General features: G+C 44.6%; 1 protein-coding gene across 1 annotated transcript in view; it reads right to left on the bottom strand.

Annotated features, from left to right (window-relative positions):
• The window catches only part of LOC124622934 (dipeptidase 1-like), a 149,319-nt gene that overhangs the window by 78,929 nt on the left and 42,889 nt on the right, over nucleotides 1-27,501 (bottom strand). The window contains exons 4-5 of the mRNA XM_047148725.1: nucleotides 25,365-25,515; nucleotides 10,934-11,003 (exon numbers count right to left, since the gene is read on the bottom strand). Of these exons, the coding sequence (XP_047004681.1) occupies nucleotides 10,934-11,003; nucleotides 25,365-25,515 (221 nt within the window). The remainder of the gene's footprint in view (nucleotides 1-10,933; nucleotides 11,004-25,364; nucleotides 25,516-27,501) is intronic.

The raw sequence follows: 27,501 nt of genomic DNA, 5'->3' as shown, positions 1-27,501 counted from the left end.
CTGGTACAGCAAACATACGAATACGAGGCAACGATGAACTAGAAACAGGCAATCAGTGGGTAGTACCAAATCACACAGGTTTCCAAAATTTTCCAAGCGCACGGAAGAATACCGCAATTCAGTGAAATCCATCAATTCAAAAATGGTTCAAATGGCTCTAAGCACCATGGGACTTAACACCTGACGTCATCAGTCCCCTAGACTTAGAACAAGTTAAACCTAACTAACCTAAAGGCATCACACACATCCATGCCCGAGGCAGGATTCGAACCTGCGACCGTAGAAGCAGCGCGGTTCCGGACTGAAGCGCCTAGTACCGCTCGGCCACAGATGCCGGCCCATCAAATGCGCCTGTAAGTATGCGAACGAAGGCAGTGACATGGCGCATTTCAAATAGCGAAAGAGAGCGAGCAACAAAACAGGAACGACGAGATTCTCATGTACCAAATGGGAAGATACATCAACAGTAATGAAGCAGCGTGGCGTATTTTAGGTTTCCCCATATGTGAACGCGAACCAACTGTGCAATATCTAGCAGTACATTTGAAGAATGGACAGAGAGTTTACTTCACAAACGACACCGCCAGAAAAATTGCAACTGTACAACCTCAGAACACAACATTACTAGTTTTTTACTAACTGCAACAAACGGATTCATTCGCGGGAACATTACTATATGTCGACGTCCCTACCTGTTATACACGGAACACAATAAGAAAAGTGTTTCAACGACGAAAGATCATCCAGGAATCACGAAAAGTGGCGCAGTAGGCCGAGTATACACCGTAAATTCGATCAACACCGAATGTTTCTATCTCCGGATGTTGCTACCCGAAGTACTAGGACCAACAAGTTTGACAGATGTCAAGACTGTTGACGGTTACATATGCCAGACGTTTAGAGAAGCATGCCATCGCTTAAGACTACTGGTAAATGACGACCACTGGCAATTCACCCTACTAGAAGCCTCACTCACAGCCACAGCTGAACAAATGGGATACTTCTTTCCCATAAATCTAACAACATGTAACCTGTAAACGTAGGCTTCCTTGGCCGTTCTCACAGTCAATAAAATTCCTCTGGTTCAAAAATGGTTCAAATGGCTCTGAGCACTATGCGACTTAACTTCTGAGGTCATCAGCCGCCTAGAATTTAGAACTAATTAAACCTAACTAACCTAAGGACATCACACACATCCATGCTCGAGGCAGGATTCGAACCTGCGACCGTAGCAGTCCCGCGGTTCCGGACTGAGCGCCTAGAACCGCTAGACCACAGCGGCCGGCAAAATTCCTCTGGGCTGAGGCCGCATTGTTATCTGTAAAATTCCGACTTTTCGCTCAGTGTATATAGGTTAGACTTGGCGTCCAGTAAGCACAAGGTTAACTGAACACGAGAGATACATCCGCCTCAAACAATACAAAAAATCAGCGGTGGTAGAACATCAGGAACAGTGCAGGATTAAGATCGAATTTCGAGAGGCCCGCGTACTGGCGAAACACCCTTTAGTTTGAAGAGAATAGAAATAGCCAAGCGACCCTACAATATGCATTGAGCAGACGGATACCGACTTCCAGCGTCTTGGCTGCCGGCTGTGACAGCTTTGCGGGACAGCTCTCGCAGAGCAACAGACGCGCGGTGGGCCACAGCGGTGGGGAGTACACAGAGTGCTGAGGCGGCCTAGTCGACACTAGGCAGTTACTAAACAACACTACGCTGTAGTCGCCGCTCAGACTCCTATTCGTCGATTTCCACCAATGGCAAGTAGTAAAGGAAACTCCAATGGAAAACCCCAATTTCCGCCTATGACAACACTCAATGCAAAGACCAATAAAATGAACCCCTAATACCATTCCTCCTCACCCTCACATCCAAAGACAGCACTCCTCCATAGTATATAAGTATCCAAACTAGTGTTCATTTAGGGATCAGAGGGTTGGATCCCCTCATTCGAAGGCGCCAGATTCCAAAGCCTGGGCTACTCTCTGGTTGGAATCTCCGCTTTCGAAGATTGTGTCCGTCTGTCTGTCTGTCTGTCTGTCTGCCCGCCGCTTACTGTTTTAGCTGTTCGTTCGTCCGTCCGTCCGTCCGTCCGTCCGCCTGCTTGCTCGCTGTCCGTCTCCGCTGCCGCCTGCTGTCCGTCCGTCTGTTCGCCGCCGCCGCCGCCGCCAGCCGGTGCTCGCCGCCGCCGCCAGCCGGTGCTCGCCGCCGCCGCCAGCCGGTGCTCGCCGCCGCCGTCGCCGTCGCCGCCAGCCGGTGCTCGCCGCCGCCGTCGCCGTCGCCGTCCGCCCTGGTCGTCCGACCCTGGTCTTCGTCCGTCTGCGTCTTCGCCTGTTCCCAGTTTGTGTCTTTTCGTGCTGTGCGTTTTTTCTTCCTGTCGTCATGTCCGCCCCCACCACCACCGTCACTACTACCACCACCGCCATAGTCTATACATCCCCTTCCGCCGCCACCACCACTATAACTTGGTGTGCCTAGTCCCACCCCCCTCCTTCCATCCCACCTCTCCTCACTCTCCCTTCACCCTCTCTCTTTGTCGCCCCCTCTCCCCCTTCTTCCTCCCGCTCCTCTCGTTCTGATCCTTTCCCCCCACTCCCCCAGCCTGTCACTACAGCTCCGGCTAGGGTGGTGGCCCGTCAGGCCACTGTCCACGCCCAGCTATCCCCGTCGCCTTCGCCATCACCGCCACCACCGTCATCATCGTCGCCGTCGCCGTCACCATCGCCTTCGCCTTCGCCTTCACCGTCACCGTCACCATCTCCAGCGCCGACTGCTGCGTCCACACCGGGACCTGTCCCTTCCCACCACCTCCCCATCGCTCCCGTCCCTCATGTCACCACCCGCCCTTCTGCAGCCGTCAAACGCCCTAGTGGCACCCCCACCTCCTCCGCTCCCAAAAAGGCCCCGCCCCGACCTCCATCCCCCCCCCCAGAGTGCCATGGATGTCTCCCCGCCTGGCCCTGCTCCCACCTCCTCCTCCTCCTCCTCCTCCTCCTCCTCCCCCAGTTTATACAAATATCTCCTGTCCCATCCCGATCCTTCCTTTCTCAAGGCCCGGAATCTCTCCCTCCTCCTCCTCCGCCAACATTTCCCTGGTGCCCCCATCTCTCTCCTTTCTCCCAGACGGGATTCTGTTCTTATCTCCTCCCCCAGCCCAACCCTCCATATTGACATCCTCTCCCGCCTCCCCATCACCCGTTTTGGTCCTAACGCCTCCCTTACCCCTGCTCCTTCTCCATCTCCTACCCGCCAACCCCAACCCCCACGTCACCCACCGACCCTACCATCACCTTCGTGAAGCTCCTGTCTCTTTTCTCTCCACCCTGGCCAGGCTCTACAATGTAGTCCTGTCCACCAGTTACTACCACGACCTGTGGAAAACCTCCCGTATCCTCATGTTCCTTAAACCCAGCAAACCGCCGTCCGCCACCTCCTCCTACCGTCCCATCAGCCTTACCTCGGTCTTCAGCAAGGTCCTGGAATCTATCCTCACCCGACGCATCCACCAGCATCTCCGCCAACACCGCCTCCTTCCCGTTATCCAGTGTGGCTTTCGGCCGTCCTTCTCTTCCGCCGATCTTCTCCTTCACCTCACTCATCTCCTTTCCGAACAGCTCAATTCCCGTCGCTCCGCAATCTTCCTCTCTCTTGACCTCGAACACGCTTATGACCGCGTATGGCATTCTGGTCTCCTTTTCAAGCTCCAAACTTTTGCAATTCCCATTAACTACGTCCGTCTGATCGGTTCCTTTCTCTCCCGCCGTCCTTCCTATGTCACCATCCATAACACCGATTCCTACACCTTTTTCCCCTCCACCGGTGTGCCCCAAGGCTCTGTCCCTCCCCTCGCACCTGGTTTCCAGTACTTGGACAACATTGCACACACGGAACTCAATGCCCCCATCACTACACAGGATCTCATTGCTACACTCCACACAAAATGCAACACCGCTCCTGTTCACGATCGTGTCACCTACCATCACCTTCGTGAAGCTCCTGTCTCTTTTCTCTCCACCCTGGCCAGGCTCTACAATGTAGTCCTGTCCACCGGTTACTACCGCGACCTGTGGAAAACCTCCCGTATCCTCATGTTCCTTAAACCCAGCAAACCGCCGTCCGCCACCTCCTCCTACCGTCCCATCAGCCTTACCTCGGTCTTCAGCAAGGTCCTGGAATCTATCCTCACCCGACGCATCCACCAGCATCTCCGCCAACACCGCCTCCTTCCCGTTATCCAGTGTGGCTTTCGGCCGTCCTTCTCTTCCGCCGATCTTCTCCTTCACCTCACTCATCTCCTTTCCGAACAGCTCAATTCCCGTCGCTCCGCAATCTTCCTCTCTCTTGACCTCGAACACGCTTATGACCGTGTATGGCATTCTGGTCTCCTTTTCAAGCTCCAAACTTTTGCAATTCCCATTAACTACGTCCGTCTGATCGGTTCCTTTCTCTCCCGCCGTCCTTCCTATGTCACCATCCATAACACCGATTCCTACACCTTTTTCCCCTCCACCGGTGTGCCCCAAGGCTCTGTCCTCTCCCCCCTTCTGTACCTGTTGTACACGGCAGACATGCCACCGCCGTCACCCCCCGTCCACCTTCTCCAGTTTGCCGATGACACCGCCTTCCTTGCCCTTGCCCCCACCCTGCAACGCTCCCAACGCCTTCTCCAATCCCATCTTGACCGGTTCACCACTTGGTGCAACCAGTGGTTGCTCAAGGTCAATCCTTCCAAAACCCAGGCGATCATTGTAGGCAAAACCACCCCTTCCTTCCGCCTCCTTAATTTCTATCTCACCGTCTATGGCCATCCTATTGCCCTCACTCCCACCCTTAATTACCTTGGCGTCACCCTCGACCGTCGCCTCTCCTGGACTCCCCATCTCCAGACAAACCAAGCCAAGACACGTTCCCGCCTCCGTCTCCTCAAGCTCCTTTCCGGCCGTACGTGGGGTCTGGACCCCTCTACCATCCTCCACACCTATAAATCCCTCATCCGCCCTATCCTTAGTTATGCCCATCCAGCATGGATCTCCGCTCCCCCTACCTTTTATAAATCCCTCCAAATCCTTGAACGCCATGCTCTCCGCGTCGCCTATCGCATGTCTCCCCTCCCCCACGCGGATCCTGTATGATCTCATCCCCTTCCCCCACCTCCTCCTTTTCCTTGAAAGGATACGGATCCTGTACACCTCCCGTAAACTTGATCCTCCTCACTCGCTCGTATCCCCGATCCTCTCCCGTCCCCGCCCGCTGCCACGCCTGTATTCCCACGTCCCGCCCGGTCTCCATCTCTCCACGCTCCTTACCCTCTCCCAAGGTGGCTTTCGCCAGCTCCCTCTCCCTGATGATGTCCTCGTCCCCTCCATCTACCCCTCCTATCAACTTTGACCCAGCCCGGCCCCTCACTTCCGGTGTCCTTTCCTTTCGGCACCCTCCCTCCCTTCTCTTCTCTTCCCTTCTTTTTTCCTTTTCCCAGTCCCCTCCCTCCCCCCTCTTCCCCTGGGCTTCCTCTCCCCCTTCCTCCCTCCCCCCCTATCTCCCCTGCCCGTGGCATCTCTACTGTCCCCTCTCGCTCTCCCACTCCCCTTCCTCCTCCTCCTCTCTTGGCAGGTCCCCGGACTCGCACACGCAAAGTGAACATTCGCGCGCCGGAGATCATCGCCTTCTGTGTCTCGTGTATGTGACGTCGTTTAGTGTTTTTGGTGTCCGCCGTCCCACTACTACGTTCACTTCGTCAGTGTTCTGTGCGCCGTGCCAACGTGTTTTCAGTATTGTTATCGTCACGTGTGAACGACTCCGTGTTTTTTGTGTCTCTGTGACCTCTCTCTTTTGCCCGTCACTTTGTATCATTAGCATGCTCCATTTCTTCTACTATTGTAAACGCTATGGCTGAAGAGCGGTGTAGTGTGCCGCTGCCAGCCTACCTGATTTTGTACAGGCTTTAAAATAACAATAAAGTAAAAAAAAAAAAAAACTTCATTTAGCAGTTAGCAATACACCATGAGGAAGGCGCCTTGCAGCAGTCGCCGAAACGTCGGAATTTTACAGACGACAATGCATCCTCAAACCCGGAAGAATTTTATTGACTGCAACATGCAACATGTATCGAATCCAAAACAGCTATGGGACTCCTTCAAAGGGAGTATGAGTGATGACATACTGACGTACCGTACAAAATCCGATAAGCTCATACTGAAGTTACCATCGAATTCAACGACGACATCCCCAATGAAACACTCATTCGCCTAGAGGATAAGTGTTTACGAATAAACAACCAGACCTGAGAAGAACTTGGGATGCAAGCACCACGAAAATATGCTATCAGTACGTTAAACTTCCAAGTTACAAAAGAAAGAGAGCTACAATAACAACGAACTACTTCAACATATTGCTCACAACAAATCACTGCCCAGTGACAATCAAAAGGAAATTCACAACGTTACCATGGACCGGATCGACAAGTCTGCCGGAATTATTTACCTGGACGTATCGGGCGGCACCGGGAAGACGTTTCTAATAAACCTATTGCTGGCGGAAATACGTGCTAAACAGCACATCGCACTTGCACTGGAATCAACCGGCAAGGCAGCCACACATATGGAAGGACGACGAACTGCCTGTTCTGCCCTACGACAAACGTTGAATATACACTCCTGGAAATGGAAAAAAGAACACATTGACACCGGTGTGTCAGACCCACCATACTTGCTCCGGACACTGCGAGAGGGCTGTACAAGCAATGATCACACGCACGGCACAGCGGACACACCAGGAACCGCGGTGTTGGCCGTCGAATGGCGCTAGCTGCACAGCATTTGTGCACCGCCGCCGTCAGTGTCAGCCAGTTTGCCGTGGCATACGGAGCTCCATCGCAGTCTTTAACACTGGTAGCATGCCGCGACAGCGTGGACGTGAACCGTATGTGCAGTTGACGGACTTTGAGCGAGGGCGTATAGTGGGCATGCGGGAGGCCGGGTGGACGTACCGCCGAATTGCTCAACACGTGGGGCGTGAGGTCTCCACAGTACATCGATGTTGTCGCCAGTGGTCGGCGGAAGGTGCACGTGCCCGTCGACCTGGGACCGGACCGCAGCGACGCACGGATGCACGCCAAGACCGTAGGATCCTACGCAGTGCCGTAGGGGACCGCACCGCCACTTCCCAGCAAATTAGGGACACTGTTGCTTCTGGGGTATCGGCGAGGACCATTCGCAACCGTCTCCATTAAGCTGGGCTACGGTCCCGCACACCGTTAGGTCGTCTTCCGCTCACGCCCCAACATCGTGCAGCCCGCCTCCAGTGGTGTCGCGACAGGCGTGAATGGAGGGACGAATGGAGGCGTGTCGTCTTCAGCGATGAGAGTCGCTTCCGCCTTGGTGCCAATGATGGTCGTATGCGTGTTTGGCGCCGTGCAGGTGAGCGCCACAATCATGACTGCATACGACCGAGGCACACAGGGCCAACACCCGGCATCGTGGTGTGGGGAGCGATCTCCTACACTGGCCGTACACCACTGGTGATCGTCGAGGGGACACTGAATAGTGCACGGTACATCCAAACTGTCATCGAACCCATCGTTCTACCATTCCTAGACCGGCAAGGGAACTTGCTGTTCCAACAGGACAATGCACGTCCGCATGTATCCCGTGCCACCCAACGTGCTCTAGAAGGTGTAAGTCAACTACCCTGGCCAGCAAGATCTCCGGATGTGTCCCCCATTGAGCATGTTTGGGACTGGATGAAGCGTCGTCTCACGCAGTCTGCACGTCCAGCACGAACGCTGGTCCAACTGAGGCGCCAGGTGGAAATGGCATGGCAAGCCGTTCCACAGGACTACATCCAGCATCTCTACGATCGTCTCCATGGGAGAATAGCAGCCTGCATTGCTGCGAAAGGTGGATATACACTGTACTAGTGCCGACATTGTGCATGCTCTGTTGCCTGTGTCTATGTGCCTGTGGTTCTGTCAGTGTGATCATGTGATGTATCTGACCCCAGGAATGTGTCAATAAAGTTTCCCCTTCCTGGGACAATGAATTCACGGTGTTCTTATTTCAATTTCCAGGAGTGTAGTCGAAGAACAATTCCCGAGATCTGATATCTCAATAGCATTTGGAACGGGGTGAAATTCGAAAGCAATTTAATATTATCTTCTGGGACGAATGCACAACGGCACATAAAAAAAAAGCACTCTAAGCCATGGACAGAACAGTACAAGACTTGTGAGGAAACTCTCAAGTGATGAGATGATCTCTGCCCATTGTCTCAGGAGGTTTTCGGCAAAGACTTCCAGTTAACCTTATCACCAGCAGACGACATCAATGCCTGCTTTAAAAAATCAGGTTTCTGGCGATACATACAAATACTGCGACAAACAAAGGACATGAGAGTTGAAATATCGAAAAACGATAAACAGCACATATTGCTCAACAACTTTTACAAATAGGTGAAGGCACATATCCTATTGACTAGACGACAGGTGTCATTAAACTCAACAGTGATTTCTGCAACGTAGCCACTGCTGAAAACAAACTCATCGACCACATTTATCCGAACACTGTTCACAACTATAACATACCGGAACGGCTATTCGAAAGGGCGATTTTTGCACCTAAAAATAATATTGACGTCTATAACAACTTTAATATTCAAAAGAAAATTCTTGGTGAAGAGAGAATATACAAATCGGTCGACAAGGTGTTAAACGTTGAAAGTGTGAACTTGCCTGCAGAATTTCTAAACTCTTTGCAAGTACCAGGACTGTCGTTATAATGTCTTCGACTTAAAATTAGATCTCCAATCATACTACTCAGAAATCTGGACTTTCCAAAACTATGTAATGGAGAAGGATGATATTCAAATAGCTATCGAATTACGTTCTCGAAACCGAACTTATGAAAGTACAAGGGTCACACACTATTTATCCACAGAATACCACTGTTCTCTACTGAACTGACATTCCAGTTTAAAGGAGCGCAATTTAGAATCAAATTAGCCTACAGTTTTACGATTAACAAAGCCGAAGGGCAAACTTTAAAACATTTCGGTATCAACCTCAACCTGCTTCTCACACACTCAACTGTACGTAGCTTGCTCTCGAGTAGTAAATTCGAAAAATTACTCTGGGTAACAAACTTAAAAATGTTGTTTATAAACAAGTATTCTAAATAGTTAAATATGTTTTCAATAAAAAATATTACCTCTTATTCTGTAACAAGTATTATAAGTAGTTAGAATATGTTTCCAATATGAGCGTTTTATGACATACTTTACAGTTTATTCTTTCTACTACACAAACTCATATTAACTCCCTGAGAGAAGCCGGGTACCCCAACTGGTTACTTAAAAATATGGCCTAAACCATTTCATTGCGTGTCGTGTGTTTTTTCCTACCTCACTACTACACGTACTGGCTAGGGCAATAATTGTATCAAAACAAAAATGTAAAGTATTTATACAAAAGCAACAACATCATTCTTCATAAACTTTAACATAAATTATGGTAATGTGTAGCTGTAAATTTTAGAAAGGTTTTTCCATATTCAGTCAGACATGAACACAGTCTTGAAACTGAAATTAACTGCAACACACAACCAAATACTTAGCCAATAAACAGTGTTAAACTAAGATAATTAATTTCATTATATGAATTTTTTGTGTTCTTCTTAGTGATATCTGCCTGTGTTGTTCGGAACTGCGTCTTATCACAGCAGCAGCGATATGAAAATAGTGTTTTTTTTTTTTTCAAACTGTCATTGTGGCACCCCTTTTGTAACTTGTCTGGTGCAATCTGACTGAAAGGCATCTTGACTGCGCATTTCAGCGTGATTCGTTGATGTTTCGAGCACTAGTAACTTGTAAGTTATTGTGGTACCATTACTACGTTTATAAGCTTAGCCGCCTTAAACCCTCCTATAACCCAATTAGGCTGGAGTTAGTAATTTTCTAAACAATTGGTTTGGAATTGATGAGGTAAATCCTCTCTCTGAGAGCTTAACCAACCGCTCTTATAACGCGATAGGATGACGGTGATAATTCTTCTTCGGCTATCCAGAATTGGGTTTGCCGTGGTCTCTAGAGATAGCTTCATGACTAAGTCATGATGATTCGTTTGAGAAGAACACGGTCGACTGTATTCCCCTATTTCTGCTCCGTCCTTTATGACCTCTACGCCTTTTTTTTTCGTGTTCATTGCGTTGGAATTACTTCCACATCCAGTATATAGTATCGGAATTCGATTTTCCGATTGTCTAAGCAGTACCCGATGTTCAATTATGAAGCCATTGCAACGCAGTTTGGTGAACAATTTACCTGAGAAACATATTTCTTTATATATACTAACATAGTATCTGTTCTTTCGGACATGTCCGAAAGAACAGATACCATCGGTGACCATGCAGCTCGTTAGAATGAAATGAACACCCTTAGCTGCTTACAGGCGTTGAGATACGTCAACGGGGACAGATGAAAATGTGTGCCCTCGGTGGCTCAGACAGAGTGTCTGCCATGTAAGCAGGAGACCCCGGGCTCGAGTCCCGGTCGAGGTACACATTTTCATCTGTCCCCGTTGACGTATGTCAACGCCTGTAAGCAGCTAAGGGTGTTCATTTCATTGTAATTTCATATTTCTTTCATTGCAAGCGGTTTGTCCATTTGTTGCCAGACTATATCAAACTAAAGTAGTCTTCATAGGTGTTTAAAACGACTGTCTCTTTTTATTTATCTCCATATTTAGGTTTTGTGCCACTTACATCTGGCATATAAGTGTGAGATGCTGAGAAGTAGAATATATCTTATTGTAACTACCGTAATAGAAATTAAAAGTTGGAATGAGAAATTTAATATCTGAAAAATATACGGAATTGAACCTGTAACTTAATATTTAAAATATATTAGAAAATACAAGTAGATGTTCAGAAGAACCGTGACTTACCCGTCCGAAACTAGACAGTCCTCCCAGGATGGGTATTCTTCCAGGCTCATCCACTATGGAGCAGTCTGCCCTAACAAAGAGAAGCAATCACTACACTGGTCCCCAAGAGCGTTACATTAATGTGTCTGTACGCAAAGACTGAGTACAGTTTTTCAACAATTTGTTTCTTTTACTGACAATGTTGGGTTCCTTATACCCTTCTTACGTTCAAGCAATGTGAATCGTGTATGTGCAGTACTTAATAATGATAATAATAATACGAGTTACACAAGGCTGTCCACCATTCCCAGCCATTTTCACTATTTATTTTGACGAAATCATTCATAAATTGTTTATACCCCGTTGAACTATATTACAGCAGCAATAATTTGGCAGAGCTAAGGACAGATTTAATTTTCTATAATTTAGTTCTAAATACTTTTCTAAATTTATTAATTTCTTTCTCGCGTGTAATACATTTCAAGTAAATTTTAGAAAATTTGATACAAGCAACAGAGAACAGTAACCTACTTTTTACGAAACGCAAAATACGCCACTTGGAGTTACTCCAATTAATGCTCATACAAATGGGAATGAAAACTGGCTACCCTTTGGGGAATTTACTCTTAGAGTAATAGAGAGCATTAGTGCCAATAAAACAAATTTAATGTTTGTTTACGAAGAAAACAAATCGAATGTAGCACCATTCAAAATTCCTTATCATACATGAAAACTGTCAACAGTGCATTGGTGTACATCTTTCGGGGTTGAAAACATTCTGTATTAGTAGGTATAGTATGAAACACTCGGCAATCAAAATAATTTTTATGGGCTATCATGCAATACTCTCGAACATTTCAACGTTTCGTCCTCGTCAGAAAAGCACATCTGGAACAGGATTCATGGCTTCTGTGCACAGCTGACGTACGCCGTGGCTCGCTAATGACTGAAAGTGAAATTGCATTGTGGATTGCTTCCGCGCCGACCTATAACGTCATTTGCTTTCAAATTAAAGGATAATTTGGCCGTTGTTGGTGTGTGGTTGCCATTATAGTCCCATAGTGGAAGACTGGTGTACTTCCTCTTTCATACCGGAAACCAGATACCGTTATGCTTTAGACCTTCCTTTCATCAATTAAAATTACTAATTGAGCAAAATCAGCCTATCGAGGTATTCACCAGTGGGTGCAGGGAGCTGTCCATTATTAATCAGAATCGTGTAACGGCCAGCCTACACAGCGTGTTGTGTTACAGCTAGTTTACTCGTTTCGGCTCTTCAGCAACTTTCTGTATTTTCCTCAGTTCAGTTCTTCACGTTCTCTTTGTATCAGCTGTATAGGTCTGCCCATAGGTACGCCGAATTCCAAGTAGTTACTTTTTACCAATGCAACTTGGTCGATCATAGTAAACTCTGTGGCTCCCTTATAGATTTTTATATTACAGTAACGTTCCATTTTACTATGTCCTTCTCTACGCGGTAAGAAAAATGCTTTGCTCTTTTGAGAATGGTTTCACCGCACAGTATTCTTTCAGCGACTGTCTTAAGACCCCGTCCTTATCAAAGCGCTAGTGAGGTATATTTTTTCCATTGAACAAGTCCGTTATATCAACGTTTACTAGCTATACACGCTGAGGTCGGAGTAATTCCGATATGCTCCGAAGCACCTCATCTTTCTTAATGATTAATACATTCAAACAACGGAATTTCCTATATAACTCATCCTCTGTGCAAGACTAAAACATTGGGATAATATTACTCTAAACTTCTGCGAACAAGACGAACATCATTTTTTTCCTTATCTCTAAAATATGTATACATGCCCTCACAGCAGAACGAGTTATTCGGAATTGTTAATGAAAGTTCCCAATACTTGTTCTTCAAATGTTTATGTGAAGAAATTAGACACCTACTTGAGCATCAGGCTGCCCATCACCACTTATCCGAAATTCGTCGTTCCAAAACAACAGCAAAAACAATCAAAGCAATCCCTGATCCCTCCTCGCTTTATATAGAATCGCATTGTGTGGACAAAATTTTTGTTAATGGCAGATAAACACTCAATGAGAGTAAAATTCAACGCAATGGATTTCAACAATTATGCGTTGCCTCTGGTTATGATACGCTTTTGAAAGCAATACATTTTGATGCCTACAGCATGGCAAAGGAATTGGGAAAATAAGTTTCAGCAATTGGCTTATCTCCTAACAACTGGACGACTGGGGAGCATGGTATTCACTCCAGCTCACTCGCGTACGTGAAAAATCACTGCAATCATCGGTTACCTTCTTATTCATTGAACTATTTTCCTACAGACAACGTCCATTCATAGAGTTGTGCTTTTCCTAGATAGACCCCGGTCTAAGCAGTGTACTACGAGTTTTTATTCTTGTAGAACCTCTTATGGGGAACTTTCAATTTATTTAAATATCGAATAGAAGCAGAAATTGCAAAGAAAAACTATGCTAATAGCAATTTATTCAGTTTCAGTACGCAAGTCGGCCTCCGTTGTATCGAAAGTCACATGCTCATAAACAATATACGTAGGTTTCAAATAAGCCCATGTGTTTCTGAATGCACAACCCGCTCCCCCCTCCCCCGCCTTCCTCCTCCGTTCCACCCTCCCTCCAACCCCCTTCTTCAGAAATAAATTTGTTAAGAATGAGTATATCAAAACTTTGGTTCTGTGCAGATGTACAACGACAAATGAGGCGAGCCGCAGGTCTATCATTCATTTTACACTACTGGCCATTAAAATTGCTACACCACGATGATGACGTGCTACAGACGCGAAATTTAACCGAGAGGAAGAAGATGCTGTGATATGCAAATTATTAGCTTTTCAGAGCATTCACACAAGGTTGGCGCCGGTGGCGACACCTACAACGTGCTGACATGAGGAAAGTTTCCAACCGATTTCTCAAGCAGTTGACCGGCGTTGACTGGCGAAACGTTGTTGTGATGCCTCGTCTAAGGAGGAGAAATGCGTACCATCACGTTTCCGACTTTGATAAAGGTGGGGTTGTAGCCTATCGCCATTGCGGTTTATCGCATCGCGACATTGCTGCTCGCGTTGGTCGAGATCCAATGACTGTTAGCAGAATATGGAATCGGTGGGTTGAGGAAGGTACTATGGAACGCCGTGCTGGATCCCAACGGCCTAGTATCACTAGCAGGCGAGATGACAGGCATCTTAACCGCATGGCTGTAACGGATCGTGCAGCAACGTCTCGATCTCTGAGTCAACAGATGGGGACGTTTGCTAGACAACAACCATCTGCACGAACAGTTCGAAGACGTTTGCAGCAGAATGGACTATCAACTCAGAGACCATGGCTGCGGTTACCCTTGATGCTGCATCACAGATAGGAGCGCCTGCGGTGGTGTACTCAACGACGAACCTGGGTGCACGAATGGCAAAACGTAATTTTTTCGAATGAATCCAGGTTCTGTTTACGGCAGCATGATGGTCGCATCCGTGTTTGGCGACATCGCGGTGAACGCACATTGGAAGCGTATATTCGTCATCGGCATACAGGCGTATCATCCGGCATGATGGTATGGGGTGCCATTGGTTGCACGTCTCGGCCACCTCTTGTTCGCATTGACGGCACATTGAACAGTGGACGTTACATTTCAGATGTATTACGACCCGTGGCTCTACCCTTCATTCGATCCCTGCGAAAACCTATATTTCAGCAGGGTAATGCACGACCGCATGTTGCAGGTCCTGTACGGGCGTTTCTGGATACCGAAAATGTTCGACTGCTGCCCTGGCGAGCGCATTCTCCAGATCTCTCACCAATTGAAAACATCTGGTCAATGGTGGCCGAGCAACTGGCTCGTCACAATACGCCAGACACTACTCTTGATGAACTGTGGTATCGAGTTGAAGCTGCATGGAGAGCTGTATCTGTACACGCCATTCAAGCTCTGTTTGACTCAATGCCCAGGCGTATCAAGGCCGTTATTACGGCCAGAGGTGGTTGTTCTTGGTACTGATTGCCCAGGATCTATGCGCCCAAATTGCGTGAAAATGTAATCACATGTTAGTTCTAGTATAATATATTTGTCCAATGAATACCCGTTTATCATATGCATTTATTCTTGGTGCAGCAATTTTAATGGCCAGTAGCGTATTTATTTTTTTGAAAGATCAAATATTATAGCTTCGTTCAGCCTGGCGCAGAGTGAAAACCTCACTCTTTGTGTAAATGCATTGGACGGTTACTGGAGAACACACTCAAAAGTTGGATACCTCGTCTGGCACGCTTTTCCTTTACTGAAAATCGCGAAGACATCGCAGCTTAATGTGCACGACAGACGGACTCTGAGAAAATTGCTCAGCAGGGACAGTGGCATAATTGCAACCCTACTTTTGTCGTTTGAAATTGTGTGTTGTCTCATTTGGATTACTCAGACATTTTGGCTGGAAGAATATTCCCCATGAGTGGCAACCATTCGGCCATATGTTTTTGCTTGTCAAGCAACCTGAACCGTTTTGAATGGGCATAAAATGCTTTTGTTCCTTTATTTATTTAACCTGGCAAGGTTAGAGCTATCTGGCCATCTCTTACATCTAACCAGAGTTTCTACATATTTTGAATTAAATATATTGTGATAAACATGGTATACTAGATTTAAAAATTAAAAATTACTATAATACAGATAAAAACACATACAGTTTACGTTCGTGCATGAAAAGTTCAACAATAATTATAAATTACAGAAATATAGGTTTTTAATTACAGGTGATATCAGCAATGGACGTGAGAGAAAGGAGGGAGGGAAAGAGAAACGTGACAACATAGAGATAATGTACATAATGGACAAGAGTGGCGTGACTCATAGAGGAAGGAAAGTAGACAGAAGCATAAATGGGATAAGGTAGGACCATTGACTTCATTGTTGAATAGAAGTGATGTTGCTCATACATGTTAAGGGGATACGGAATCGCCTATCCCCGAAATGTTAAAATATGCTTACTATAGGGAACATTTTCTCACAAACTACTGGAGACAGAGAGATAAAATTTTTACTGTATGTGCATTGATATAAATACTGAAACAACAGTTTATTGTAAAAAACGTTTCTCACAGAGATATTTTACATTTATTTTAAGTAAATTTTTCCATCACTTTTTAATAGATTATCACCCCTCAGCCTTTTGTAAATCAAGTAATTAAGAATAGTTTTTTCAGTGTGTAAAAGAAACCCATGTGACTAAGTCATAAAAATTTCAGACTTCTAGGTTCACCAGTACCTGAGATAATGTCTCTGTAAGAAGTAAAAAGCAAAGTTACGGGAACTGGAGAAAGAAGATTAAAACATTCCTGATCCATAGTTAATACCCCCTTCACAGTTTTCATAATCATCTTCACGTCATCTTTTGGCACCCATCTGCACCTGTCTTGCTTTTTTCACTAATGTCTTGATTTTATTGTCAGCATACCTTAGTCTGTGCTGATCTAAAGTCAACATAGCACGTACTGTGTGAGAACCAACACTCAAATCCAACTTTTGAAGGACCTGGCATTTAGTTATATTCCCAAGATTGAAGGTTGCCACAACATCATACACACCAAAATGTGGTCTATTAGTTCCGACAAACACTGTTTTTGAGAGACGATGCCATATCACACTATTCAAGCACTCGTTGGGGTTCTGCGTTTTTTCCATGAAGACATTTCATCAGAAGACTTGTGTCAGCCAGATCCTGAAAATGGGCTTTATTTCTTCCGTGATAGCTAACGGTAGACTATGGTGGTGAATGTATCTCTCTCCAGTTGTTAGTCCCCTATTGTATTTACACCAGCTCTTTTCACCTTTGGGGCAGAAACCATGTTCTGGATGCTCATCTGTGGATGTGGTTGGAAATACTAAGCCCATATAGTTTTCCTCATTTCTTCAAGATTGTCTGTTTTTGCCTGATTGCAAGGCCATAGCTATTCTGAATGTAGTCTATTATGGAATCAGTCAATCTTCCTTTGCCATGCAAGGTTTTCCCATCATCTAGTTTTTTCTCTTTCATAACTGATTTTAACCTTCTCAACCTGGCACCCATTCTCTTCTGCACATGTCCTACACATTCAAGTTTGCTTATATTTACACTGTTCCATATGGTTTGCTTTCCAAAACTTCTTTGAATGCCATAGAGTCACCATCTCCCACATACTTGACATAGCGAACATTACACCACCCTGAAGAGCGATGAAAATTTTTTCCACCCCAGCAACCTCCATGCCACCACCACTACTACCATAATAATTAGCAACACAGTCATCTCTATGTTCATTTCTCAGCCTGCCTATGCATCTACAGTATTTAGACATTGGTGCAACGTCAATAACCTTGTCAGTATCAACACTAGTTGCTGTTACAACACCATTGTTTGAGATGTGATCCCTATTTTGCGACGTGTCATCAAAAGCTACTGAGAAGTCACGACTGCCATCATTTTCTTTGTTTCTTCCAAAGCTACCTGCACTGACCTCTGTGCTACATCTTCAACTGCAGATCCTAGTACACAGTTGTAAGCATCAAACTTTGAAGGTACACTTGGAAAATTTAGATCACCACATAGCATATCACCAACTGCTTTGCCCTTACTAATTGCTCGCAATCCATAAACTAACCTAATATTTACACTATAAAGTTCAGTTATCTTATATCCATTATTTACAGTTACTGCAACAGGACTAGGAAACGTACGACTGTGCTTACAAACACTGCATATTACATTAAACTGGGCAGCCAGGCCAACATGGGATTCTAGTTTCAGAGAAACGTTTCCTTGACATTGTTTGCAGCACACACTGTTTTCTAGAGCTTCGCACTATATAATCGTGTCACTGAGTTCAAAAACTTCTTTCCTTTTATCAAGTAAATTATATTTCTTTTCCAAATCTCTTAGTTTTTATGAGAAGCACTGTTTTCATTTGGAGTAAGTTCGTTCGGCAAATCAGTAGTAAGTAGACTCACATTTTCCAACAGTGATGATGAAGAACTGCATTACTTTACTAATGAATCATCATTTCTTTTCTTTTGCCAGTTCACACCCTTTTTAAACACTTTTGCTCTAGCTCTAGCTATTTTCACTGCGAAAAATGAAGCACTAAATACGAAATAACTCGACAACAACAACTTTCATATAGGACATTCTTTACGAACAATGACGTCACAAAGTCAAAGAGTAACTTGAGGAGACCAGAGGGAAACATTTGCGGATAAATAGTGTATAAAGAGTCGCTGGAAAGCGGGATATTTGAATTCATATCACATAAATGTACTGCCAAAAAGTTTATGGTCAGCCATGAGAGACGTGTATAACTAAAGCGCAATACCCGAGCTCACAAATCTATAAAAATAAAATAGTTATAATACTAGTAGAGCTACGTACGATACGTCATTTTAAAGAGGAAATTTGGCGGAATATAATATGTCAATAAAACGAAAATCGGCTGCAAAAAGGTGGGAATTTAAGGAGATGGGACCTGGATAAACTGAAAGAACCAGAGGTTGTACAGAGTTTCAGGGAGAGCATAAGGGAACAATTGACAGGAATGGGGGAAAGAAATACAGTAGAAGAAGAATGGGTAGCTTTGAGGGATGAAGTAGTGAAGGCAGCAGAGGATCAAGTAGGGAAAAAGACGAGGGCTAGTAGAAATCCTTGGGTAACAGAAGAAATATTGAATTTAATTGATGAAAGGAGAAAATATAAAAATGCAGTAAATGAAGCAGGCAAAAAGGAATACAAACGTCTCAAAAATGAGATCGACAGGAAGTGCAAAATGGCTAAGCAGGGATGGCTAGAGGACAAATGTAAGGATGTAGAGGCTTGTCTCACTAGGGGTAAGATAGATACTGCCTACAGGAAAATTAAAGAGACCTTTGGAGATAAGAGAACCACTTGTATGAACATCAAGAGCTCTGATGGAAACCCAGTTCTAAGCAAAGAAGGGAAAGCAGAAAGGTGGAAGGAGTATATAGAGGGTCTATACAAGGGCGATGTACTTGAGGACAATATTATGGAAATGGAAGAGGATGTAGATGAAGATGAAATGGGAGATACGATACTGCGTGAAGAGTTTGACAGAGCACTGAAAGACCTGAGTCGAAACAAGGCCCCCGGAGTAGACAACATTCCATTGGAACTACTGACGGCCTTGGGAGAGCCAGTCCTGACAAAACTCTACCATCTGGTGAGCAAGATGTATGAAACAGGCGAAATACCCTCAGACTTCAAGAAGAATATAATAATTCCAATCCCAAAGAAAGCAGGTGTTGACAGATGTGAGAATTACCGAACTATCAGTTTAATAAGCCACAGCTGCAAAATACTAACACGAATTCTTTACAGACGAATGGAAAAACTAGTAGAAGCCGATCTCGGGGAAGATCAGTTTGGATTCCGTAGAAATACTGGATCACGTGAGGCAATACTGACGTTACGACTTATCTTAGGAGAAAGATTAAGGAAAGGCAAACCTACGTTTCTAGCATTTGTAGACTTAGAGAAAGCTTTTGACAATGTTGACTGGAATACTCTCTTTCAAATTCTAAAGGTGGCAGGGGTAAAATACAGGGAGCGAAAGGCTATTTACAATTTGTACAGAAACCAGATGGCAGTTATTAGAGTCGAGGGACATGAAAGGGAAGCAGTGGTTGGGAAGGGAGTAAGACAGGGTTGTAGCCTCTCCCCGATGTTATTCAATCTGTATATTGAGCAAGCAGTAAAGGAAACAAAAGAAAAATTCGGAGTAGGTATTAAAATCCATGGAGAAGAAATAAAAACTTTGAGGTTCGCCGATGACATTGTAATTCTGTCAGAGACAGCAAAGGACTTGGAAGAGCAGTTGAACGGAATGGATGGCGTCTTGAAGGGAGGATATAAGATGAACATCAACAAAGGCAAAACGAGGATAATGGAATGTAGTCGAATTAAGTCGGGTGATGTTGAGGGTATTAGATTAGGAAATGAGACACTTGAAGTAGTAAAGGAGTTTTGCTATTTGGGGAGCAAAATAACTGATGATGGTCGAAGTAGAGAGGATATAAAATGTAGACTGGCAATGGCAAGGTAAGTGTTTCTGAAGAAGAGAAATTTATTAACATCGAGTATAAATTTAAGTGTGAGGAAGTCATTTCTGAAAGTATTTGTATGGAGTGTAGCCATGTATGGAAGTGAAACATGGACGGTAAATAGTTTGGACAAGAAGAGAATAGAAGCTTTCGAAATGTGGTGCTACAGAAGAATGCTGAAGATTAGATGGGTAGATCACATAACTAATGAGGAGGTACTGAATAGGATTGGGGAGAAGAGGAGTTTGTGGCACAACTTGACCAGAAGAAGGGATCGGTTGGTAGGACATGTTCTGAGGCATCAAGGGATCACCAATTTAGTATTGGAGGGCAGCGTGGAGGGTAAAAATCGTAGGGGGAGACCAAGAGATGAATACACTAAGCAGATTCAGAAGGATGTAGGTTGCAGTAGGTACTGGGAGATGAAGAAGCTTGCACGGGATAGAATAGCATGGAGAGCTGCATCAAACCAGTCTCAGGACTGAAGACCACAACAACAACAACAACCCAAAATCCGATTTCGTATCCCCTTAATTTTTGGGGAAACGTTATACGAGTGACTAAAGAAGTGCCCCGGCATCTCCTTAAAAGCAGCAGAGGATTTAATTGTACGCAGAATGGAGGGAAGTCTGTTCTAGAGGCGGACAGTAGCGACAGCGAAGGAGTTTGCTAATGGTTTGTTCAAATGTTCAAATGTGTGTGAAATCTTATGGGACTTAACTGCTAAGGTCATCAGTCCCTAAGCTTACACACTACTTAACTTAAATTATCCTAAGGACAAACACACACACCCATGCCCGATGGAGGACTCGCACAGTCCAGCGAATGGTTTCGTTTTATGAATGGTCGTAGCTGGGAGGCTATGTAAATGGGACCTTGTGCTTCGATATGATGAAATGACAGGAATTTAATCTCTGATGTGAGGTTTCTTGGTACTCCTGCACGAAGGGACCGATGAAGTAGACATAACATATGGTAGTAACGTAACTTTTCCGGGCATATGAATCACTGACATGGTATTACGAATAATACGAATGTTGCAGACGTAACGCACGGAGGAATTCACGATTAATTGCAACCAGTCAGTTTAAGGCCAAAGCGGCTCAAGTTTTTAGTCCTTAAGACAATGGTGGGTGTACGTTCGAGTATTTTATTCAGAAATGCCGTAGCGAAAGACTCCTAGGTAACATATCACCACAGTTTTAGTAAGGAAGCAGTTGAGATTAAATTAGCAAATGATCTTATAAGCAGGGATGGGGTTTTTCTGCTTAAATTCTGCTTAGAATTTTCCTCTGTCCTTGGTACAGAGTTAATTCTATCGCATCCAGTGGTAATTAATACTCGTATTCACTATCGTTAATTAATCACCTTGGTCATGGTCGGGGGTGTGATGTCACTAGTGACTGTTGTGTGTGTACAGTCTCGTCAGATGTCCTCCATGTCGAGGTTTTAATTTGGCTTTCACAGTGCCTTGCATTCGTGCCTTCAACATGATAGTGTGTGCACCATCGAAATGTCGGCTTTTGTCGAGGATGACAACTGGCTGCATTCCCGTAAATTCGTCGAACATTTTAAATATTTTACATGCTGAGAGAAACTCAAGTTTGACATTATTTATTTATTTATCTTTGTTATTGAAGCTTCGATGTGCTGTGTTGCTGGCTATCTGTAGTACAGTACGCGACAGCAGGTCAGGTAATATCCAGACATTGGAAGAACGTGATCAGTACACAGCTGCCCGCCAACAGTGGACAATTTCGAAGCACTGTCAGACGTGTCTTCATTCGTAGCACAGTGGAACCATGTTTATTCGGACGAGTAGGGACCGTAGATCATCTGAATGATTAAAAATCAGAGAAACAATGATATACGATAATTTTACAAACACATACGTTACATTTATTTTTGCGCAAAGTCACAAATTATACATTGTTTTTACGTGAATGTTGATCAGACACTGAAAAAAAAACTGTAAATTTTCCAGTTTGAAATAATCAGTAAGTTACTTTTAAGCCAGTTCCATATGTGAAAACATTTTAACCATCCGACCCGTTGAAATTTATTTCTAACGAAACGTGCGGTTATCAATCAAAATGAGGTTCTATGGTGCTGATATTGAACCTCATCCTGTATTTTATGATGAGGATGGCCGATGCCGACCGAAATTGGTCATTTAGCTATACATTCATGAGCCAAAACATTATGACCACTGCCCACCGCGACGATGACGCCATCTTGTGGCCTTGCGTGCACGTGACGTGGTAACAAATGTATGAAGCGGAGCAGACTCGGTCTCTGGATTTCCTTCGTGAAGTTACGGGCTGCTAATAGGGAAATCCATAGAAATAAGCGACTTTGACGAAGGGCAGATCATTATTACGCAGAGCCTGAGAATGAGTGTCTCGAAAGCGGTGGAACTGGTCGAATGTTCACGTGCTACTGTCGTGAGCTTCTACCGAAAGAGGCAGAATGACTGTGAAACTAGCACTAGACGCTAAATGGTTGTCGTCCACAACTCTTCACAGAACGTGGAGTTCGGAGGCTAGTCTGCTCAGTCAAGAAGAACAAATGGTGATCTGTGGCATCTCTGCCGAAGGAGCACAACGCTGGTGCATGCCAAATGTTTTGAACCACAACGTTCATCGTACATTGTTGAACATTGATCTCCGCAGCGGACCACTCCTACGTGTTTACATGTTGGCCCAACGACATCATCATGTAGGATTGCAGTGGGGACGGGACCATCGGTATTTAACCGTCGACCAATGGAAACGTGTCGGCTCTTCGGGTGAATCACATTTTTGCTGCACTAGGTTGCTGGTCGTCTCCACAAACGCCATCATCGAGGTGAACGGCGATTCGAAACGTGCAACGCGCTAGAGGACATTCTCTTGCGCTTGCATGGGACCTGTGGTGGTAATCGGAGACATGCTGACAGCTGCCAGTCACCCGCATCCTTTCGTGGTTGATGTCTTCCCCGACGGGGATGTCATCATTCAGTAGTGTAATTGGCCATGTCTCGGAGCCAAAACCGTGCTACCGTGGTTTGAGGAGCATTATAGTGAACCCAAGTTGATATCACTGCGAGCAAATTCGCCTGATGTAAATCCTATGGAACACATGTGAGTCGCTATCTGGCGTCATCACCGCGTACGCACATCAGACAACTAATGCCACATACCTCTACAAACCTACCAGATCCCTGATGCGCAGAATCAGTTATGTATTTCGTTCCAAAGACGGACGAACAATTTATTAAGCAGTTAGTCATAATGATTTGGCTCATCAGCGTAAATAAATGTGACTGCTCCCGATGATTAATTTTTTTCAAAACAGTCATTCGTTGTGGTCTTATGCTCGACAGAAATGTCGTTAACATTCAGCGCAGGGATTTCAGTAGCAATAATGCGGCTGAATTAATTTCCCCGTGTCGTTGCATATAAACTATTATTTGGACCACCTGTGTTGCTGCCTCTGTATTTGTGGGATTGTGTTCATAATAGGCGCCATCTTATTCGCTTAATCGATAATCACTATGGTTGTTGTCTGCAGACGAACACACGGTGATAATTTCGTCATTAGAAATCAAGCTGTAGCCAGCGTCATTATCTTTTCGCAGTCATTTATGTCATCATCGCCTATGCCTGAGCATCCTGGAATCTTTGTAAATGCTATATTAGGAAATTCAGCAGCTATGTTCTTCAACAATTCTCCTGTGTAGGGATCTAACTCTTTTCCTCTTCGATGTATCATACATTCGCAACAAAGTGATGCATACGTTACTGTACAGCTGAATGTCAACGTCTTAACTACACCTTGCTAGGATCGGTGTATGGCAGTCGGCTTATTTCAAACTTAGTGACTCTCGTTGTAGATTTCTGCCGCTATTACGTCCTCGGTATCAGGTACTGAACAGTTTCAGTACAAAAAATATGATCTAGATGAACAAGACTTTAGGATAAATGAGGGCCAGATGAACGAGACTCCACTGTAATTCGTTGTGAACAGCGTTTCTGAGCAGTACTGCAAAAGAGTTGTCCTAGTGTACCAACCTGATGATACGATTACTATTTGAACAAAGCGCAAGAAATTGACTAGAGTGTGGCAAAATGATGTCCTGCTTCCGCTTGGGAATAGACACGCGGTCAGTTTGAACTTAGTGGTATGAAATGACGCAGAGTATGTTGGGCTTTGTTGTGAACTTTATGGAGTGTTGGATGGTAATCGAGCCGGCCGAAGTGGCCGCGCGGATCTGGCGCTCCAGTCTGGAACCGCGAGACCGCTACGGTCGCAGGTTCGAATCCTGCCTCGGGAATGGATGTGTGTGATGTCCTTAGGTTAGTTAGGTTTAACTAGTTCTAAGTTCTAGGGGACTAATGACCTCAGCAGTTGAGTCCCATAGTGCTCAGAGCCATTTGAACCATTTTGATGGTAATCGAAGTAATAAATTACCGCTCATGAGTCTTAAGTATCAAAGTTATTGTGGAACCGTCATTGATAAGGCAACGGGATGTAGGAGGAGGAATACTACAGACTTCAGGGGAAGTCGTGACCGGTGAAAGAGGAACTGAGTTAACACCATACGTTTTTTCAAAGGAAATGGTACTTCTGAATGTGTTAAGAGACTACAAGTCTTAAGGACAAATATTTCATATTTTCAGAGTGATGGAGCAGTGGACTCTTAAAGTTCAAGGTCCTCACCACTGCTGGTGCTTCTGCCTTTAAGGACATTTTCCTAATCCTAGAGGCAGAAGGCGTCCTGAATCTGTATTCATTCTTGCTTTATCTGGCATAATAAAGATGATCACAACCGATGATTTATACTGAAAATTTAAGCCATGGCTTAAAGGTTAACTACAAGATCATGCTGAATGTAAAGGATTGTAAAGAAAGGAGTCTCAGAATTTCTGAAGATTCTTTTTGTAAACATTTTACGACCTCTGTATCTACTGAACTGTACACAGACAACAAATAACAGTTCCGAACGGTTAATCGTCGTTGTGGTATATTTATAAATTCTTCGTATCGACAATGTATGTTGTTATTGCGTTTCATGAACGAAAACAACAGTTTGCGAAATTTCGTAACTACAATTTTTGTAGGATTATTTCCAAGAAACTATGTTGTGTGACAGCATCTTCATATGTTTTAGTATTTTTCAATACTAATATATGTTAGAACTCAGTTAAATGCTTCTTATTACAAGAACAACACCGATGAAATAGAAATACATAAAATAACGAAATGTTGTATCCATGCATGGAACGTAAACCGCTGTAATGCTTTTGCTTAATGAGGGTTGTTCAGCAACAAACGCTTAGCGCAAAATGTTTGCCTCTTTGCAGCACAGGCTGGGAAGGGCAACCCACTCACCAAGGCGTGTTGCAGGCGTGCGTGAGCGTGAGGTAACGTGCGCCGAGCGTGTAGAGGGCGCGCAGCACACCCAGGCTCTCCCCCAGCGCGTGGCCGCCCTCCACGCCCACCAGGCTAGCCAACATTCCCGCCGCGTGCGCGTCTTCTATACCTGCAAACACAAACATATCATGATAAATACACCGGACAAAAAAAATTGTGATCCTCAAGGGACTTAACGTTGATTCCTTGCTAACGACCTTAATTCAGCGTGGAATGAAAACAACAAGTTTTTTAGTTTGCCATATTCAGCCGAATTCATATACTGATGATTAGGTCCCCACAGAGCTACCAAATTGCGGATATGCTGATTACCACGTTTCACCAGGTGCTCCAAATAGTCCCAGATATTTCCTGTGGGGTTAAGATCAGGGTTTAGTGGGCCAGTCGAAATGCGATAACCTGCTAGTGAAATGAGAAACGTTTGTGTGCAACCGGCAAACTGCGGCAGTTGTCATCTCGGAAGACAAACGTGCCCATAGAATTCTGTATTCCGACACAACTGTCATCAAGGAGTATGACTGAATGAAATTTAAAATTTTTATTTGACACCACAAACGGTCGTCAAGCCATTCTCTAAAGCAATTAAATTTTTAAAAAGGGTACGTAATCATTTTCAAAACTTGTAAAACTGCATTAATAATTGCAACCACATTTATTTCAAATACTACGAAAAAATACACTAACACCAGTAAACTATGTTCTGCTAATGAAATCTTACAAAGACAATGGGAGTGCATATTCTTTGTAAGATATCAGTAGCAGAACACAGTATGATTGCGTGCTTTTTGTGCGTTATAAGATTACGACGTGTGAGCCTTTGTTTGCAAAATGATCGCTGCCTCACTGCACGACGTAATGCGAGATTATATCATATCTTCCATCCCGATCCTGTTTTCATCTACACTGCATTAAGGTGTGAAATGATTGATTAAAGATTGTCATGATGTCTTGTGACCCGTTTCTGCTGCCTTTTGCAGCAGTTTACACGTTTTAGTGTATTTTTGTAATATCTGAAATAAGTATGCCTGCATCTATTAATTCAGTTTTCCAGGTCTGTCATTACATCTTAAAATGACGGCTCAGTGCGTCGAAACTAGTTATGTAACCTTCCAAAAATGTTATTGGTTTAGTGATTGTGGGTTGACGACCATTTGTGGTGTCAAATAAACATTTTAAAGCCCATAGAATTCATTAATCGTGAACAACGTTTGGTCACCGAGAATACTGAAATAGTCATGGCAGTCTTAATGAGTCGACCGAATTCAGATACGAAAAACGCTCCCAAAACTTAACACAACTACTCCCTTCGCACACAGCTAGTTAAAAGTCTCATTGGGTCGACAGAGTATTAACGTCTTGCATCACTGAAAAGAGGCAGCATCGCGACAAATAATACCAGACTACAGGCCTCCAGTCAGCTATTGTCAACTTTTGTACTCTTTGGTCCATTAAAGTAGTGTATCTTTAAGTACCTCTACCAGCAATGGCGTTTTGCAAGGTACCCTATTCCAAAATATTTGTAGTTCCCCAAGCAATGATCGTCCGAAAACTGCTTGAGATGGACCTTGCTCACTGACACCAACAATTCCTGTCGACTTTAAATCTGCTTTCCATTCACAAGGCGTGACACTCGTCTCCACTTCCTACACATCAGGATCTTGTTACAAAAATTTCTCTCACGCTTGTTTACATGGTTAAAAGTGGTACTCTATTCCTGGTAGACATGTTGAAGAGTCCACATTTGATACATCATTATAGTTCAACTTCATTCAGAGTGTAGTTATGGATACGTCCAAAGCTACACTCTATCATTCTGTTACATCCCCACGTCGACCCATCTTGCTGCTCTTATTCCATGCCACTGCCATAAACATGCCTTCTTGCCATGACTTAGATCAGTGGTGGAAGGTCATATGACCGCCGAGTGGATATTGCCCATGCATTACCGTGAGCTTACGCCTACTCTGGCAGCAACCCAAATTACGTTCATGTTAAGCGGGTAGCTGACTTCCTTACAGCCTGCAATCGTGGGCTACCATGCTGCACAAAGCCCCAAGGATCTCTCTCCTACACCACGACTGTAACCTGGCGTTGG

The sequence above is a fragment of the Schistocerca americana genome, chromosome 7 (genome assembly GCF_021461395.2).
Source record: "Schistocerca americana isolate TAMUIC-IGC-003095 chromosome 7, iqSchAmer2.1, whole genome shotgun sequence".
Classification (NCBI taxonomy): domain Eukaryota; kingdom Metazoa; phylum Arthropoda; class Insecta; order Orthoptera; family Acrididae; genus Schistocerca; species Schistocerca americana.
Note: the sequence above shows the minus strand (reverse complement) of the source record. Positions and strands in the feature narration are given on the sequence as shown.